We start from the raw sequence: 18,765 nt of genomic DNA, 5'->3' as shown, positions 1-18,765 counted from the left end.
CAGTTTCCCCCATCCCCCACACCCTGCCCTCACCCCGGCCCCCTCACCCCACACTTCCTCCAGACCCCTCACGCTGCACGTTCCAGCCCTGGACTCTCCCGTAGGGCCTGTTGCTCCCCCAGCTGGAACACCTGCACCCCACACCCCACACACGCCAGTCCCTGACATCTACACGCTGGGGGTGCTCCCAGAGCCTCCTGCTCCTCTGACCCCAGGACTCCCACCACACATACACGTGCTGTTCCTGCGCTGTTCACGCACACACCCCCCGCCAGGAATCTCCACCCAAGAGCCCCTCTTGTCCTTTCCCAGTTCTAATTTCCAGGGGGACCCCAGCCTCTACCAAACTCTTCAGACCAGGCAAGACCCTGAGACTACAACCAGGACCCCAGGCCCTGAGCCCTGCACAGCTCTGGAGTCTCCATTCCCCAGGACCCCTGTGACCTCAAGCCCTTCGCACCCAGTCTCCTTAAGGCCACCCTCTCCCACTGCCACACCGCCTCTGCTCACCTAACCCCATTCGTCTGCCGTTACCTCACCCCCTTCGGCATGGGCACCGGTCTAGCGCTCCTTTCCACCCTAGTCTTGCTCCCCTGCAGCAACCTTATCAGGAGGAAAAGACATGGGCTCCGACCGCATGGTCTCCCTCTGCCCCGCTCATACCCTTTCCGTGGATCTGCCCACCCCTCCTCTGAGAGCCAGCATCACTCTGGTCACAGCGTCCACCCCCATTCCACCTGCCCCTCAAGGACTTGGTCTCCATGCTTCTGCTTCGTCCCCACCCATCATCTTACACACCTCTTAATCCGCTCTCTTACCTGTGCCCTCACCTTGTCTGTCCACCACACACGTTTCAAAAGCCCAAGCCAGCTACACTCCATACCTTTTCTTTGTGCTACCCTAGAGTCCTGAGGGTCCCGTGCAGCCATGTGACCCCAGCCACACGACCACGGCTTCTCTGCTGCATATCCAAGTCCCTCTAGTGAGGCGCGCAGCTTTACCAAACCTGTATCATTCTCCTGAAACCAAGAACATGTTCACTGCCATTTGTGGGTGAGCTAGAGACCTCAGGCCTGAACCTGGACCACCTGGACCCTACCTTACCCTTCTCTTCCCTTCAGAGGGTAAGGTGACTTTTTCCTGTCTGAAACCAGCCCGTGCACCATTGTTACCCTTTCTCTTGATTTCAGCCTTCTCTGTTCAACTAGTTCTTTCCATAGAAACCTAAAGACAGGCAAGTCTCTGCCTTTGTAAATTAAAAAAAGAGAAAATCTCTCTATCATCTTGTCACTATCTCCTGTTTCTCCTGCCTGTCTCAACTGAATCTGCATGCTTGTCTATTTTGTTTAATGCTCCATTAATTCTTTATTCACAGAAATCTTGTTGTCATTGTTACTGTTATTCAGTTACTCACTGAGACCTGACACCCAAATAAAATGTCCTAAATTCATTGGGCCCTTTTGTAATATTTGACATTGGTGTAACATCTCCCAATTTAAAAACAAAAAACACCGGTAACTTCACATTACATTCCAACTACTGGCCCTTTCTCTGCTTCTCTTTGAACCAGAACACACAAGTTTTGCTTCTCTTCCCTTCTCTCTAAACACATTGCAGTCAGGCTTTTGTCCCTGCCACCCCATGAAAACAGCTTCTGTCAGGTTTGCAAGTGACCTTCAGATTGTTGAATCCATGTCGAATCCACTTTTTATTCCTTATGCTGCTTTATATGAGACACAATTGATCGCTCTTTGTTTACTTTCTTTGCTTGGCTTCCAAGACTTGGCTTCCACTGATCTCTCCTGGTTCTTCTAGCTCACTGGCTGCTGCTTTTCAGTCTCCTTTGCTGGTTCCTCTTCCTCCCAAATTCTACACATTGGAGAGCTCAGATCTCCCTTCCATCCACCCTCACTTCCCCGGAGATCTCAGCTAGTCCCATGGCCTTAAATGCCATCTGTACCCCAGTGACTCCCCAGTACAGATGTTCAGCCAGGCTTTTCACCACACTGCAGATTTATATTTCTACTTGAATGTCAGCACATACTGTTGGCTCCATGTTTCCAACATATTTAGAATCCAGTCACTTCTCACTACTGCCACTTCTAACACTCTGGTCCAAGCCCCGTCATCCCTTACCTGGAGTTCTGCAGCAGCCTCCTCTCTGCTCCACCATCCCCATCCCAGTCTGCTCTCAACATTGCAGCCAGAGTGATCCTTTGATTTATTTGTTTGTTTTGGAGAGAGACAGCACGTGTGCGTAAGCCGGGCTGGTGGGCAGAGGGGGAGAGAGAATCATAAGCAGACCCCACACCCAGTGTGGAGCCTGACCCAGGGCTTGGTCCCACGACCCTGAGATCATAACCTGGGCTGAAACCAAGAGTCGGACACTCCCAGAGAAATCCTTTTAAATCATAATTCAAATATCGTGTCACTCCCTCAAATTTCTCTAGTATCTCCTCAGCTCACTCAGAATAAAAGTCAGTCTTATATAAACTGTAATATCTCCCCCAGCCTCAGCCTCATCTCCTAACATCGTGCCCTCCGTCATTCCTCTGCATTTCTAGCTTTCTTGTTCTTCTCCAACCACACTCAAGCAGTTAGCCTCAAGGCTTTTTCATCCCTGTTTCCTCTGCATAGAACTCTTCCCTGAGATATCCACAGGACTCACACACTCACTTTCTTGAATCTGTTTGAAGACTCACCTTCTCAGAGGGGATTTCCATAGTTCACCATAGATGGAATGGTTCTTGCCACTCCATTATTTTGTAAACTGCCTTAGCTTTGTTTTATTTTCTATTACCGCTTGACGTTTTCTGTATTTATGTGTTTATTGCCTATCTCCCTTGACCAGAATGTCAACTCTACAAGGGCAAGTATTGTCTTTTGTTTGCTAATACACTCCTAGCACCTAAAACAGTGCCTGATAGTCAATAAATATTTGTTGACTAAATGAATTAACTGGCCTGTCCCTCCTCTCTTCTGTTGGTCTCAACTACCCACTCCCCAGTTCTCTACATTTCTGTTTATCAGTGTCCTTTATGGGTTTGTTTCCTTCTGCTTTTAAGGGCTGATTTTTAAGGCTTCTTCCAAGTCCATTTTCTCTTCTTTTATACATTCACTGTGAATGATTTCATCTTTTCCCATAATTTAAACCACCATCAAATCTTTATTTTCAGTTTACTCTCTCTCTCTAGGGCTCTAATCCTGTATTTCAACTGTTTGTTGAATAGCTTTGCCTGGATACACCATAGGCACCACACACTCAAGCTGCCCCAAATTGAGCTCACTGTTAGCCTCTTCATTCCATTCCTCTACCCCCATTCTTTGTCCTTTGTCTCTCCTGACAGTCAAGCTCAAAACCACCCACTGTATTGTCTGAGACAGTTGTGAGAAAATAGGCTAACGAGCTCCACCTCTAGAATCAGGACTACACTCCAATCCAGTTCTACTACTGTTTGGCTATGTGACTTCCGTTAGATTCTTCCACAATCCTCAGTTTCCTTATCTGTACAACAAGGAGAGTGTAGCACTTACTATGTTACATGGTTGTAAATCAGTTAATGCTCACTGAGAATTTACACAGTTCCTGGCACATATTAAGCATGGAATAATTGTTAGCTTTTATATTATTGGCTTCATATCTCTTTCTCACCTCATTATAGTAAAACATTTTCTGAGCAACTATTCTGTCTGTACCTGGTGTTACACATATAGTCATGCCAACTATTTCATTTGGTAAATGTGGGTGCCTACTATACCCATAGCTGTGTGCATCTTCACAATAACCTGCAAAGGAGCTATTATTACCATTTTACAGAAGAGGAAGCTGAGACTTAAGAAGATAGGGTAACTTGCCAGGCTTTCACAGCCCATATGTGGCAGAGCCTGCGTTCTAGCCTGGGGTTGCAAGGTATACACAAGTTATTCTTTAGTTGCTTACTACATCTCATTAGTTCTGTTCACTCACGTGCTTATCAAGAATTTATTGCATACCAGTAGTATAATGTGTGAGCACACAGACGGAGCCAGATTCTCAGGGCCCAATTCTCAGATCTGTGTCTTTGCTGTCTGACCTCGGGCAACTTAGTTCATGTCTATGAGCCTTGTTTTCCTCATCTGTAAATTGGAATAATAATAGTACTTACTTTTTAGGGTTCTTCTAAAGATGTAAATGCTTAGAACAGTGTCTGGCTGGAAGAGGTGCAGAAACTATGGGAATGCAAAAGAGGTGCAACCTTCGGAGTTGGCTATGGGAATGTGAGGAAAGACTTCTAGAAGTGACCCTTGAGCTGAGTCTTTAAAAACAAGAGAGTGAGGGAAGGGTATTTCAGGCAGTAGAATAATATATGTAAACACATGGAGGAAAGGGAGAATGTGGAGTTTTCAGAGTTCTCAATGACGTGGCTATAAGGGCCATTTTATATGAGAAGGCTTTGGTTTGAAACTGAGCAAGGGCATCTGGATGAATGGCTATTGCTCTTCAAAGAATCTTGCTTTACAACAGGTTTCTTTTTGTCAGACTTATTCCTTGATGGCAGGACTGAGTACCTATTTATTTTTTAATTCCCAGTTTCTGTAGTGCTGGTTGGCATATGGTAGATAACCCAATTTACCAAATATTGGATATGACTGAAGCTTAGGGTAAATATGAGGACATGGCTAGATATTGATAAATATGAGCTTTGGTGACTCTAAAGGCATTATTTAGACAGAGAAAAGAGTATTTGAATGTTTATTTGGTTTTAAAAATTAATATTTATTTTATTAAAGTTACTAATATTAAAAATCCAGTCTTTTTTTTTTTTAGATTTTATTTATTCATTTGGCAGAGAGAAAGAGAGAGTGAGACCAAGAACACAAGCAGGGGGAGTGGGAGAGGGAGAAGCAGGCTCCCCGCTGAGCAGGGAGCCCAATGTGGGGCTCGATCCCAGGACCCTGGGATCATGACCTGAGCCGAAGGCAGACACTTAAGGACTGAGCCACCCAGGTGCCCCCAAAATCCAGTTTTTCTTGAGCATTTAAGTTTAGTTTATGTTCTAAATCAGATTATTAGATTATTTAGTCTAAAGATTATCTCATTCTAAACTCTCAATTTTATTCTAGGTCTAACAAATTTAAATAGTAATAATATTATGTTTTTGTTCCATGTACAAACTTAAACTCATTTTGTGTGCGTGTGTGCGTGTGTGTGTGTGTGTGTGGTTTAACAAAAGTTTAATTCCCATTCCCATGAGGTCCATCACAGGTCTGGGAGACTCCAGAACAGTTGCTCTCCATGTGGGGGGGGCTCAGCATTCCAGACTACTTTGACCCTGCAGCCCCTATTTCTGTGTGGGTGTCCATGATTGAGGCAGGAAGAGCACTACAGAGTCTTGCAAGTACTCTCAGTTGTCTTAACAACAAACCTTTTACTTTCTTAAGTAATTCTTATAAATATCATAAGCCAAACATAAATATGATGAACTTCAGGTTCTCTTAAATGTCCTAAAGCTTTTTATAAAGTTACAAAGATTTTGACTTAAAATTATAACCCATAATCAGGGGTGCCTGGGTGGCTGCCCCCCTTTTCCCTCTGCCCCTCCCCCCACCCCCCAGTTGTGTGCTCTCTCTCTCAAATAAATAAAATCTTTAAAAAAATAAAATTGTAACCCATAATCATTTTCACATTTTAAACTAGAATGACAGAGCTGACCTGTTACTCTAATAAGCCAAATTCTCTTAAACATAGAAATGCATAAAATACCAAATTTTCACAGGAATTCTACTTTTTTTAAAGATTTTATTTATTTATTTGAAAGAGAGACAAAAGAGATAGCAAGAGAGAGCATGAGCAGGGAGGAGAGGGAGAAGCAGACTCTCCGTTGATAAGGGAGCCTGATGCGGGGCTCAATCCCAGGACCCTGGGATCATGACCTGAGCCAAAGGCAGACGTTTAACTGACCGAGCCACCCAGGTCCCCCAGCAATTCTACTTTTTTATGCTCTTCAACATGTCCTATCTTAAGTCCTCACCTTCTCAGCATTATAAATTATTCACTCATTAAGGAAACACCTATTTTATCCCATACAGTTTTTGGAGTTCCTGTCTCTTGAATTCTTTAGAGTTGTCTTCTCAGCTTGCTGAGATTTCATATGATCAGAGGACATTAGCTGGGGTCCAGTGACTCTCTGAGAGCCTGGACTTGACTTAGGAGTCAGGACTGGTTCCCCTTCTACCTCTCTGGCTCCTCTCCCTCAGTCTCTTTGGCTGGTTCCTTCGCATCTCCCCTAACTTGATGGACCTCTTCTCCATCTGTATTATCTCCCTTAACCTCACCCATTCTCGTGTCTTAAATAACCCTAACCTTAACCCTGAATGCTGATGACTCCCAAATTTCTATCTTTAGCCTAGTCTCCCTCTGAATTCATTTATCCAGTTGCCTACTCAGCATCCCCACTTGGATGCCTCATAGGCATCTTAACATGTTCAAAACTGAGTTCTTTCTTCCCCACACAACCCAGTGTCTTCTAGTTTTCCCCCATCTCAGTTAATGGTATCTCCATTTCTGGTTACCCAGCCAAAAATCTTCGTGTCATCTCTGACTCCACATTGACTCAGCAAATCTTGTTGGCCCTGCCCTCAAAATGTACCCTGAATTATCCTCTTTCATACTACTTACATCATTTCTATGCTAATCCAAACTGTTATTTTCTCTCCCCTGCATTATTCTGCATTAGTGGCCTCTTAGTCTCCCTGCTTCCACCCAGGTCCAGACAAGCTACTCTCAACCTAGTGATTTATCAACATGTAAATCAGATTATCACCCTCCAGACTCCTATCTCACTCAAAGAAAAAGTCTTTTTGGTGGCCTACAAGGCCCACCATAATTCTACCCCCCATATGTTGACTTCATCTTCCACTACTCTCCCCTTCCCTCTCTCTATACCAACTATATTGACTTTGTTGCTCTTTCTCCAGCTCATCCACCTGACTCCGAGCTCAGGGCCTTTGTTCTTACTCTTTTCTCTGCCTGGGATGCACTTTTCCCAGATATCTGTATGGTCCATTCTCTCACTTCCTGCAAGTCTCTGGTCAAAATCACTTCAGCGAGGCCTTCCCAGCACATTTATTTATTTCTAAGTTTTTATTTAAATCCCATTTAGTTAACATACAGTGTAATATTAGTTTCAAAGACCTGTATTTTCAGGTGTACAATATAGTGATTCAACACTTTTAATCAAGACTCAGTGCTCATCACAAGTACACTCCTTAAATATCACCTATTTAAACCATCCCCCCACTCACCTCCCTTCTGGTAACTGTCAGTTTGTTCTCTATAGTTAAGAGTCTGTTTCTAAACAGAGGTTTACCTCTCCCTTTTTTTTTCCCCCTTTGCTCCTTTGTTTTGTTTTGTTTTAAGTTTTTATTTAAATTCTAGTTAGTTGACATACAGTGTAATATTAGTTTCAGGTGTACAATATAGTGGTTCAACACTTCCATACAACACCCTGTGCTCATCACAACAAGCCTGTACACTTATTTAAATTGCAGCCACCCCCTTCACACACACTCTTCCACCCTCCATCTCTGGTTGACTTTTGTCCTTGGTACTTATCCCCTCCTTATATTTATTTCACTTATTAATCTTGTTTATGTTCTCTCACCAGTAGACTATAAATTCCATGAGACCAGGAATTTTAACCTGTTTTGTTCACTGCCGTATCCTCAGAATCTAAAATAGTGCTCAATAAATATGTGTTGAATGTATGGGTAAAAGACTATAACTGGTATCTTATAAATTAATGAATTGAGCAAGTAGCCTGCACAACTTAGATATGAATTGTGTCATTATCTACTTCTTGCCTTTGCACAGATTTTGTAACCACTTCACATGATAGAATGATTTTATTCCATTTTGTATTTCTTTAGCTCTTTTATAAGAAAACTGTAATTTTTTTAACTTTGCAGAGTTTTATGTTTTTTCATGGATCTTTTTTAATCATGTCTCAGGGAAATACACAACTCTTACAGATTTTAATTTGAGATCTCTTAAGGTTTTCTTCAATTATTTGGTCACAACCCAGAACTGGATGAGAATGGGAACAGTCAGGAGCTTGATTATAAAGGATCTTATATATGTAGTAAAGAGGTTATGTTTTATCCTGAAAGAAAATGGGAGCTCTTGAAGGGTTGTAAACAGAGTGACATGGTCAGATTTACATGTTAGGTAAAGTCATTCGGGAGGTGAACTGGAAAATGGATTTGACAAGATGAAGCCAGAAGCAGGAAGAACAGTTAGGAGTTTATGAAAATAGTCCAAATGAAAGGTGAAGAGAGCATGCACGTTAGTTCCAAACTTTGTATTTTTAGCTCCAACCTTTCTCCCGAACTCCAGGCCTATATATTCAACTGCCTATTTGAATCTCTACTCTGAGGCCTAATAGGCATGTCACGTTAACATATTCAAAATAGAGCATTTGGGGGGGACCTGGCTGGCTCAGTCAGTGGAGCCTGTGACTCTTAATCTCAGGGCTGTGAGTTCAAGCCCCACATTGGGTGGAGATTACTTAAATAAATAAAACTTTTTTTAAAAAATCGAGTATTTGGTTTCCCTTCTAATCCGTTCTTCTCTTAGTCTTCCCCACTTCAGTTAATAACACCTCATATCAAGTTGTTCTCATCAAAATTAGGAGTCATTTTGATTTTTCTCTTACCACCACTTACCTCTGCAAACCTAGACACATCAGATCCTTTTCCCAATTCTTCTGGCTTATCTTCCAAAATACAGTCTGAACCCCTCCACTTTTCACCATTGATATCATTACTTACCACCCTAGCCCAAAGCTACTTCCATCTCTAGACCATTCTAGTGCTCCCTTAACTAACTGGTTCTCCCACTCTTACCTCCTCTCAACCTTCTGTAGTAGTCCATTTTCCAAATGGCAGCTGAAGTCATTATCTTAAAACATAATCCCCCGCTTTCAATTTCCAGTGGCTTTTCCTCACACTCAAAATAAAACCAAAATTCTTGCCTACCGAACTGATCTACCTCATACCACTTTTCTCCTCGACCCCATTCTGTACTTTCTTTCCATGCTTTAAAACACATGAGCACCACTCCCACCTTTTCTTGAGCCATTCTGTCTAGAACTCTTCCTTAGCTCTTTACATGCCAATTCCTTTTTATCATTCAAGTGTCAAGGGCTCCTGGGTGGCTCTGTCAGTTGAGCATTTGCCTTCAGCTCAAGTCATGATCTCGGGGTCCTGGAACTGAGCCCCACATTAAGCTCCCTGCTCAGCGGGGAGTCTGCTTGGCCCTCTGCCTCTGCCCCCCCTCCCTGCTCATGCTCTGTCTCTCTAATAAGTAAAGTAAAATAAAATAAAATCTTTTAAAAGAAATGCTTATCATTGAAGTATCAGTTCAAATGCGGCTTCATTAGAAAGGACTTAGCTGAGTTGACAAGCTAAAGCACCCCTCCCCGTGAAAGATTCTCTTTATTAAACCATGCTGTTTTGTTTTATTTTTGCAGTGACCACAAACCAAAGGTATCTTTACCATTCTGTTGTTTATTATTTGTATCTCCCCCTGGAATGGAAGCTCGGTGAGAGCATGGGTTTTATCTGTCTGCATCCACAAATATACTACAGTATCTACAGAGCCATAGTAGATGTCTGGCACATAGTAGATGCTCAGTAAATCTCTTCAATGGTGGATAACAGAATGGACCTCAAGTAGAGCTGCAACCTTGGAGAGAGGGAGGATAAAGACTTTAAAGAGCTGGGCTAGGCTATGAGTTCCACAAAGGCAGTGTTCACGGGCAACTCCCAAGCACTGGGCCTTCTTGACCCATAGATGAGTAAATATTCCATGAACAAATAAAATGGGTGAATTTCAGTGACCCCTTGGGTCAGGAAAATAAGATAAGGAGGAATTAAAGATGACCTCAGGGCGCCTGGGTGGCTCAGTCGGTTAAGCGACTGCCTTCGGCTCAGGTCATGATCCTGGAGTCCCGGGATCGAGTCCCGCATCGGGCTTCCTGCTCGGCGGGGAGTCTGCTTCTCCCTCTGACCCTCTTCCCTCTCGTGCTCTCTACCTCTCATTCTCTCTCTCTCAAATAAATAAATAAATAAAATCTTAAAAAAAAAAAAAGATGACCTCAGATTTCTGGCTTGGGCTATCCAGGTGTGAGAAATAGAGCTGGAATTGAAACGTCCATCTATTTCAAATCTGCGTCTTCTTTCTGTGCACTGCCCAGATGGCTGATTCTGACCCTGGAGAAAGAAACTATGACAACATGCTGAAAATGCTGTCAGACCTGAATAAAGACTTGGAAAAGCTACTGGAAGAGATGGAGAAAATCTCAGGTAGGGTGTTTTCCCCCTTATTGCCAGTAGCTCAAATTCTTCCTACACTTCGGAGCTCAAATCAACTGCATTAACAAGGCCTTCCTTGACCACAAGGAACTGTCCTGTCTACCTCCAGCACCCCTACCTCATCCGTCCAATCTCAATTCCTTCCCTAATGCTCTGTTCAAAGCCTCACTCGCCTCCCCAAGCAGTCAGCCTCTCTTTCTTCTCTGTTCCCTCCCCAGTACTTGGTATATACCATTATCAACATTTACCAGATTATAGTTTTAATATAAAATTAAAATGTGTTTTAATTTACATATTTAAATTATAATTAGACATCAACTTCTATACCATGTAACTACTATACCACAAAACTGGACACTACCACTAAATATTGCCTTGAAGTGTTTTCTGATTACTTTATGTGTGTTTGTATTTTATCTCTGCAACTGGACTCTTATCTTCCTAAGGGCAGAAATAGTGATTTCTTTTTTGTAACTGGGCACAGTACCAGACCCAAGCTCAAATACTCAGCAAATGACAAACAATATTAATATAACACCTGTGAACAGAATTGGAACTTTCTTTCTATGAGTTGTTTAAATAAAGAATTCAGAGTAATAGTGCTAAGACTGATGAGGTGCTGAAATGGGAGGTACAGTTAGTTCAGTGGAATAAAGCAGCAACGGAGTTGAACAAATTTCTCCATTTTGGGAAAAGAATGTTAGTCTGTTATTCAACATGTTTCCATTAAGTGATAAACAGCCGTGGTAGTGATACCATTATAATTTCTTTATTTTTTTAAGATTTTATTTTTAAGTAATCTCACAACCAATGTGAGGCTTAGATCAAGAGTCACATGTTCCACTGACTGAGCCAGCCAGGCGCCCCTCCCCATTATAATTTCTTTAATTTGTTCTAATTCAGAATATGAATAATTCTTTAATTTGTAAGCCTAAGGGCGCCTGGGTGGCTCAGTTGGTTGGGCGACTGCCTTCGGCTCAGGTCATGATCCTGGAGTCCCTGGATCGAGTCCACATCGGGCTCCCTGCTCGGCGGGGAGTCTGCTTCTCCCTCTGACCCTCCCCCCTCTCATGTGCTCTCTCTCTCATTCTCTCTGTCTCAAATAAATAAATAAAATCTTTAAAAAAAATAATTTGTAAGCCTAAGTTATATTAGAGAAAATACTAATATAAAACAAATTTTAGAAAGCATGCATACTCTACTCAAATGAGAAACAAACTATTTTTAAGGACATTAGTTTGCAAATTATCTCCATTTATTACAACAGGCTTCTACTTAGAAATGTTTGCATTTTTTTGTCTGTGTACTTGAAAGTTTTTTTTTTTAAACCACCTTTTTAAAAAAGTTCTATAATTCGGGCATCTGGGTGGCTCAGTTGGTTAAGTGGCTGCCTTCAGCTCAGGTTGTGATCCTGGGGTTCTGGCATTGATCCCTGATCCGCGCATCACCATCGGGGGTCCCTGCTCAGCAGGGAGTCTGCTTCTCCCTCTGCCCCTCCCCTAGCTCATGCTCTCTCTAGCGTGCGCGCTCTCTCTCAAATAAATAAATAAAATCTTCTTTTAAAAAAAGTTCTATAGGGGTGCCTGGGTGGCTCAGTCGTTAAGCGTCTGCCTTCAGCTCAGGTCATGATCCCAGGGTCCTGGGATCGAGCCCCGCATTGGGCCCCCTGCTCAGCAAGAAGCCTGCTTCTCCCTCTCCCACTCCCCCTGCTTGTGTTCCCTCTCTCGCTGTCTCTTTCTCTGTCAAATAAAGAAAGAAAGTATTTTTTTAAAAAAAGTTCTATAATACATTTTCTACCAAAAGTTATATAATTCCTTCAATCTAATAAAATATTCTCCTATCTAACAACATTCACTTAGCACCTACTATGTACTATTCTAGGATTAAGGTTGAATAGAGAGGGGCCCCTGGGCATGGAGCGGTGGCTCAGTTGGTTAAGCATCTGCCTTCAGCTCAGGTCAGGATCCCGGGGTCCTGGGATGGAGTCCTGTGCATCGGGCTCCCTGCTCAGTGGGGAGTCTGCTTCTCCCTCTCCCTCTGCCCCTCCCCTGTTTATGCTCTCTTTCTCAAATAAATAAAATCTGAAAGAAAGAGAGAGAGAGAAGAAAAAAAAGAAAGAAAGAAAAGAAAAGAAAGGAAGGAGGGACACCTGGATGGCTCAATCGTTTGAGTGTCTGTCTTCGGTGGTTTGGGTCATGATCCCAGGATCCTGGGATGGAGCCCCGCATCAGGCTCCTTGCTCAGCAGAAGAGCTGCTTCTCCCTCTCCCTCTGCCTGCTGCTCCCCTTGCTTGTGCGCGCGCTCTCTCTCTCTCTCTCTGGCAAATAAATAAAATCTTTTAAAAAAATGCAGCATCTCACGTCACGGGTGACCTGCCTTTAAAAAATAAAAGAAAAGAAAGTTGAATAGAGATATCAGATAGAGATGCTCCTTCATTAGAAGAAGTGGGTAGGGGGCCAGAAACAGACATCAAGATGACTAATTATAATTTAAATATGTAAATTAAAACACATTTTAATTTTATATTAAAACTATAATCTGGTAAATGTTGATAATGGTATATACCAAGTACTGGGGAGGGAACAGAGAAGAAAGAGAGGCTGACTGCTTGGGGAGGCAAGTGAGGCTTTGAACAGAGCATTAGGGAAGGAATTGAGATTGGACGGATGAGGTCGGGATGCTGGAGGTAGACAGGAAGGGCAACCCTGTAGAAGAGATAGCCAAGGCTGTGTGCCAGGGAAGGAGAGCCAGGCATAGTCAGGGAACGAGGTTAGTGCATGGGAATCACAAGATCACAGGCCAAAGAAAGAAGAGGCTGAAGAGGTGAGAAGGTTCTCAGTGCCAAGCTAAGGAGTCTGACCTTTCTTATTTAGGTAAGAGGAAGCCATTTGGGATTTCAAGGAAGAAACTTGTGTTTTAGAAAGATACCCCTGGGGGTGCCTGGGTGATGCAGTCAGTTAAAGCTTCTGACTCTTGGTTTCAGCTCAAGTCTGATCTCAGGGTCATGGGACCGAGCCCCATGTTGGGCTCCTCGCTCAGTGAGGAGTCTGCTTGAGTTTCTCTCTCGCCTTCTGCCCCTCCCCCCTGCTTGCTCTCTCTCTTTCTCTCTCTCAAATAAATAAATCTTTAAAAAAGGTGGGGGGCGACGCCTGGGTGGCTCAGTCGTTAAGCGTCTGCCTTCGGCTCGTGTCATGATCCCAGGGTCCTGGGATCGAGCCCCGCATCGGGCTCCCTGCTCAGTGGGAAGCCGGCTTCTCCCTCTCCCACTCCCCCTGCTGATGTTCCTCCTCTCGCTATCTCTCTCTCTGTCAAATAAATAAATAAAATCCTTTAAAAAATTAAATTAAAAATTAAAAAAAAGAAAGAAAGATACCTCTGATAACCAAGGAGGGATGGTTTGGAGAGTGAAGACTAAAGGAAAGATCATTTAGGAAGCTTTGCAAAACTAAAAGTTAAAAAGGGGGACCCCCTGGGTGGTTCAGTCGGTTAAGCGACCAACTCTTGATTTCGGCTCAGGTCATGATCTCAGGGTCGTGTGAGATCAATCCCCACATCACATGGAGACTTCTTAAGATTCTCTCTCTCTCAAAAATAAATAAAAGCTGAAACAACAGAAAAAATAAAATCAACAAAATTCAGTCACCCAGAATTAACTGTTAACATTGGTGAACCTTATGGCAAGTCTCTGTCTATGCAAAAATAGAATGATGGATCAATGGTTGATGCATGGAGGAATCTTTTTTTTTTTTGAAAGATATGCTTTCATTGAAATGGAATCATACTATATAAGCTACTTTTTTAAAATAGATTATTCCCCTTAATTTTACTGAAGAATTTAAATTGAAGTGAAACTGAAGAAATTCACTTTATTTTTTTTTAAGATTTTATTTATTTATTTGAGAGAGAGAGATAGCAAGAGAGCACAAGTGGGTGGGAGGGGCAGAGGGAGAAGCAGACTCCCCACTGAGCAGGGAGCCCAATGCAGGACTCAATCCCAGGACTTCTTCACTTTATTTATTTTATTTTATTTTTTAGGACTTCTTCACTTTATTTTTTTTAAAGATTTTATTTATTTATTTGAGAGAGAGAGAGAATGAGAGATAGGAAGCATGAGAGGGAAGAGGGTCAGAGGGAGAAGCAGACTCCCTCAGAGGGAGAAGCAGGGAGCCCGATGTGGGACTCGATCCCGGGACTCCAGGATCATGACCTGAGCTGAAGGCAGTCGCTTAACCAACTGAGCCACCCAGGCGCCCAGGACTTCTTCACTTTAAACAAGTATTTCTTCACCATGAAAAATACATTAGCTTCTATAAGATTGTTCCAAAATTAAGAAGTCTGTGGAAAAATATTAAGGAAACTCATGTTATTTCTTCAGCTATTTCATTTATTTTGTTCAGGATCTAATAATACTAACCAATAATATTTATGCAGTACTTATTAAATGCTAGATGCTGTTCAAAGCACTTTACATTAAGTAGTTCATTTAATCCTCACAACACTTGTATGAGATATAAGGACTCTTACTATCCCTATTTTACAGATGAAGAAACTGACGCACAACTGCCATTCATTATACTAGTAATTGTTCATTATCAACTACAAATGACATTTATAATAATAATATTTACAACACTTAACGTTCTGTTCTCTAATCATAAGTCCTACAGTTGTTGAGATTTACACATTCTGTCTTCAAACAGTTCAAATATTTAAACCTAGAAACTATAGCTATGGATATCATGTTCCTGAATTTGTTAAGACAGGGGCACTGGATGGCTCAGTCGATAGAGTGTGTGACTCTTGATCTTGGGGTTGTAGGTTCAAGCCCCATGTTGGGTGTGGAATTACTTAAAAATAAAATTAAAAAAATATGTCTGTGTTTATAACTGAATGGTAATTTGGTTAGGTGATTATTTTCTTTACAACTTAGAAGATGTTTTCAGCATTTAGTGGCTCTGTAGAATAGTGTGAGGCCTGCCCATGTGTTTCCTCTTGAAAGTGACTTACATTTTCTGCCTCTAAGATTCTTTATTCTGGAAGTTCTATACTTCACCAGCATAAGATTGGTGTTAATATTCTCTAACACTTTTCCTGGGATACATTAGACCTCAAGATCTGTAGACTTTAGTATGTTTTTTTGGTTTGTTTTTGATTTTGTTTTTGTTTTTTGAGAGCAAGAGTAAACACACACAAATGGGAGTAGGGGGCAGAGGGAGAGGGAGAGAGAGAATCTTAAGCAGGCTCCATGCCCAGCACAGGGCTAGATGCAGGACTCGATTCCACAACCCTGAGATCATGACCTGAGCTGAAATCAAGAGTTGAACGCTTAACTGACTGAGCCACTCAGGCGCTCCTTTAGTATTTTTTATAAGAACTTTTTCATTTATCATATCTTGCGATACTTTTTGTACTATTTCTTTGGTTTACTTCTTCAGAAATTCCAATTATCCATATTGTACATCTCTTTTTGTGTTATCTTCTTTGTCATCATCTCTGTAATCTGTATTATTACTCTGACAATTTTCCACTTTATTTTCTGTTGGTTCCTCAAGACTGTTCCTCTAGTCCCTGACTGTGCTGTTATAGAACAAATTGTTTGTCCATTTTCAATCTCAGCTGTAGAAAACTGATTTTATCATACCCCTCAGTTCATGATACATTATGATCATTGGCCCATGAAGGACCCCTCTAGTTTATTTTTTTATTCCCTTATTCCCATAGCCCATTCCCTTTCCTCTCTCCCATAGACAACAATTCTAATATATACTTTTTTGTGTGTATGTTCTTGTGAAATGTATATTGCTAGTTTATAAATTTATTTTAAATTTCTATAAATAGTATTGTGTTATATGTCTCGTGCTATTTGTTTTTTTATTCAGAACTATGTATGTCAGTTCTTCCAAGATGCTATGTGTACATCCAATCTATTGCTTTTAAATGCTGAAAAGTATGCATATACAGTATTGTACATCATTCATAGCCAGAATTGGCTAAGCCACATGGGTGATAACATGGAAGTTAAAGTCCAACCCATCTGTAGGACCTGTGGACAAAAACAAATTCTCAGAGAAGGGCATTTGGGCCAGGAAAGCATCTCAATATGTATTTATTTTTCCGTATTTGAACTCAATTGGATTTCTGGGCTTTTTCCTCCTGTCTTCCCTAATTTTTTAACTATTGTTCTATTAAACCTTTGCATTGAATGCTTTGTTCATTCACTTTTATTCCTTTTTAAGTCATGAAAACATTTGGGACAGTGGATTTATCTCTAGATATTTTTACTGCATCCCATAAATCGTGTTCTTGTTTTTTATTGTTAAGTCACCTTTATTTAGGTATAATTTACAAACAATAAAATAAACACATTTTAAGTGTGCAGTTCACTGGGTTTTGCCAAATGTATACACCAGTGTAACCAACACAACTGTCAAATACAGAATATTTCTATCACTCCAAAAGTTTTTCTTCTGCCCCTCCCCAGTCAATTCCCACTCCTCCTTCCCCAGCACGAGGCAACAACTGATATAATTATCTAGAGCTTCATATAAGTGGATTCATACAGTATATATTCCTGTGTCTGGCTTCTTATGCTCAGCAGGTCCAATCAGCTTAATATCATTAATGTAATGGACCAACTTGGTGTCCTGTGGAAAGAACGGCATTAAAGGTCCCTGCCCACTAAATTATAACATAGAGCTGGAGAGTTGATATACCTGAGTTGGGAGAGTGAAGATGTGTTGTTAACCTTGTCGGCAGAAAACAAACTGCTTCTGGTGGTCTTTATCAATAAGTGTAGAGAAAAAGCATTTGCCAGATCAATAGCTGCGTATCAGATACCAGGGGATGCGTTAATTTGCAACAAAACCTCATCTTGAATAGCAGTTACAACTGAAGCCACCATCTGACTGAGTTTAATCCACTGTCATTCTCTAAGATCTGTCTTCTATACAGGCTAAATAAACAAATCGAATGGGAATGTGGAGAGAATTACCCTCTGCATCTTTCAAACCCTTACTGGTGGCACCAATCTCTACCAACCCTCCAGGAATGCAGCGTTGCTTTTGCTTTACTGCTTTCATAAGAAGAGGCAGTTCTAGTGGTTTCCACTTGGCCTTCCCTACCTTAGTAGCCCTCACTCCATGGATCAGGGAATAAATATGGGGATTCTCCCAGTTGCCGAGTGATCTATTTTATTTATGCATACTGGAACTGGGAAAATTTTCACAAAGTGTGTTCAGAGACCCATTGAGCCCAGTGAGACAGACATGAGCTAGAACTCCATTGACAACCTGACCTCCTGAAGCCCCTATTCTGACTGGTAGATCACTCAACTGACTGGTAGTGATATTCTGGGTCTCCAGGAATTAGTATCAATTCAGAGCGACTGTCCAGTAATCCCCAAAAAGTCTGATTATTTCCCTTTTCCCAGTGTACAGCCCTGCAGCAGTATTGTTATGAGGTCCCTGTTCCTAAAGCTGATGGTCACGGGAGGAAGAAAAATAACTAAAAAATAATTACTTTTGATGAATATTAAGATGGAATAGTTTACATGGTACTATCAGATAGCCAAAAAGGGAACCCAATTTAAAATACGGAGCCAAGGGGCACCTGGGTGGCTCAGTCGTTAAGCATCTGCCTTCGGCTCAGGTCATGCTCCCAGGGTCCTGGGATTGAGCCCCGCATCAGGCTCCCTGCTCAGTGGGGAGCCTGCTTCTCCCTCTCCCACTCCCCCTGCTTGTGTTCCCTCTCTCGCTGTGTCTCTCTCTGTCAAATAAATAAATAAAATCTTTTAAAAAAAACTGTCTTTGTAAAAATAAAAAATAAATAAAATAAGGAACCAAGAAAGGCACCCTAGAGTAAATGACTTCTCAGCTAAGACTAAAATATGGGCATGAGTTAAAAAGGAGCAGGTTTGGAAGGAGATGGGGGAAAGTGAGTTCAGTTATGGACATACTGAGTTGGAAGTATCCATTTTACACAAAGGTGGAGATATTCTACACACTGTCAAAAATATAATCATAGAGCTCAATGTAAATTGGTACAGCCATATGGAAAATAGTGTGGAGGTTCCTCAAAAAAAAATAGAGGGGCGCCTGGGTGGCTCAGTCAGTGAAGCGTTTGCCTTCGGCTCAAGTCATGATCCCGGGGCCCTGGGATCGAGCCCCGCATCGGGCTCCCTGCTCCGCGGGAAGCCTGCTTCTCCCTCTCCCACTCCCCCTGCTTCTGTTCCCTCTCTCGCTGTGTCTCTCTCTGTCAAATAAATAAATAAAATCTTAAAAAAAATAAAAATAGAATTACCATATGATCAACAATCCCATTTCTAGGTATGTATGCAGGAAATGAAGGGGATGAAATCAGTATCTGAAAGAGATATCTGCACTCCCATGTTCACTGTAGCTTTATTCACAATAG

The 18,765-nt window shown here is 41.9% G+C and overlaps 1 protein-coding gene across 3 annotated transcripts in view; it reads left to right on the top strand.

Moving 5' to 3' along the window:
• Nucleotides 1–18,765, top strand: part of SYCE3 (synaptonemal complex central element protein 3) — a 32,564-nt gene that overhangs the window by 1,319 nt on the left and 12,480 nt on the right. For 2 of the 3 annotated variants that reach the window (XM_025858680.2, XM_025858678.2), the window contains exons 2-3: nt 905–1,124; nt 10,236–10,344. In XM_025858680.2, coding sequence (XP_025714465.1) covers nt 10,236–10,344 — 109 coding nt within the window. In that variant the 5' untranslated portion in view covers nt 905–1,124. The remainder of the gene's footprint in view (nt 1–904; nt 1,125–10,235; nt 10,345–18,765) is intronic. The other variant, XM_025858679.2, reaches the window with a different exon arrangement.

Source organism: Callorhinus ursinus, unplaced genomic scaffold (assembly GCF_003265705.2).
Source record: "Callorhinus ursinus isolate GAN/ISIS: 27379988/994484 unplaced genomic scaffold, GSC_fseal_2.0 scaffold140, whole genome shotgun sequence".
In the NCBI taxonomy this organism is placed as follows: domain Eukaryota; kingdom Metazoa; phylum Chordata; class Mammalia; order Carnivora; family Otariidae; genus Callorhinus; species Callorhinus ursinus.
Note: the sequence above shows the minus strand (reverse complement) of the source record. Positions and strands in the feature narration are given on the sequence as shown.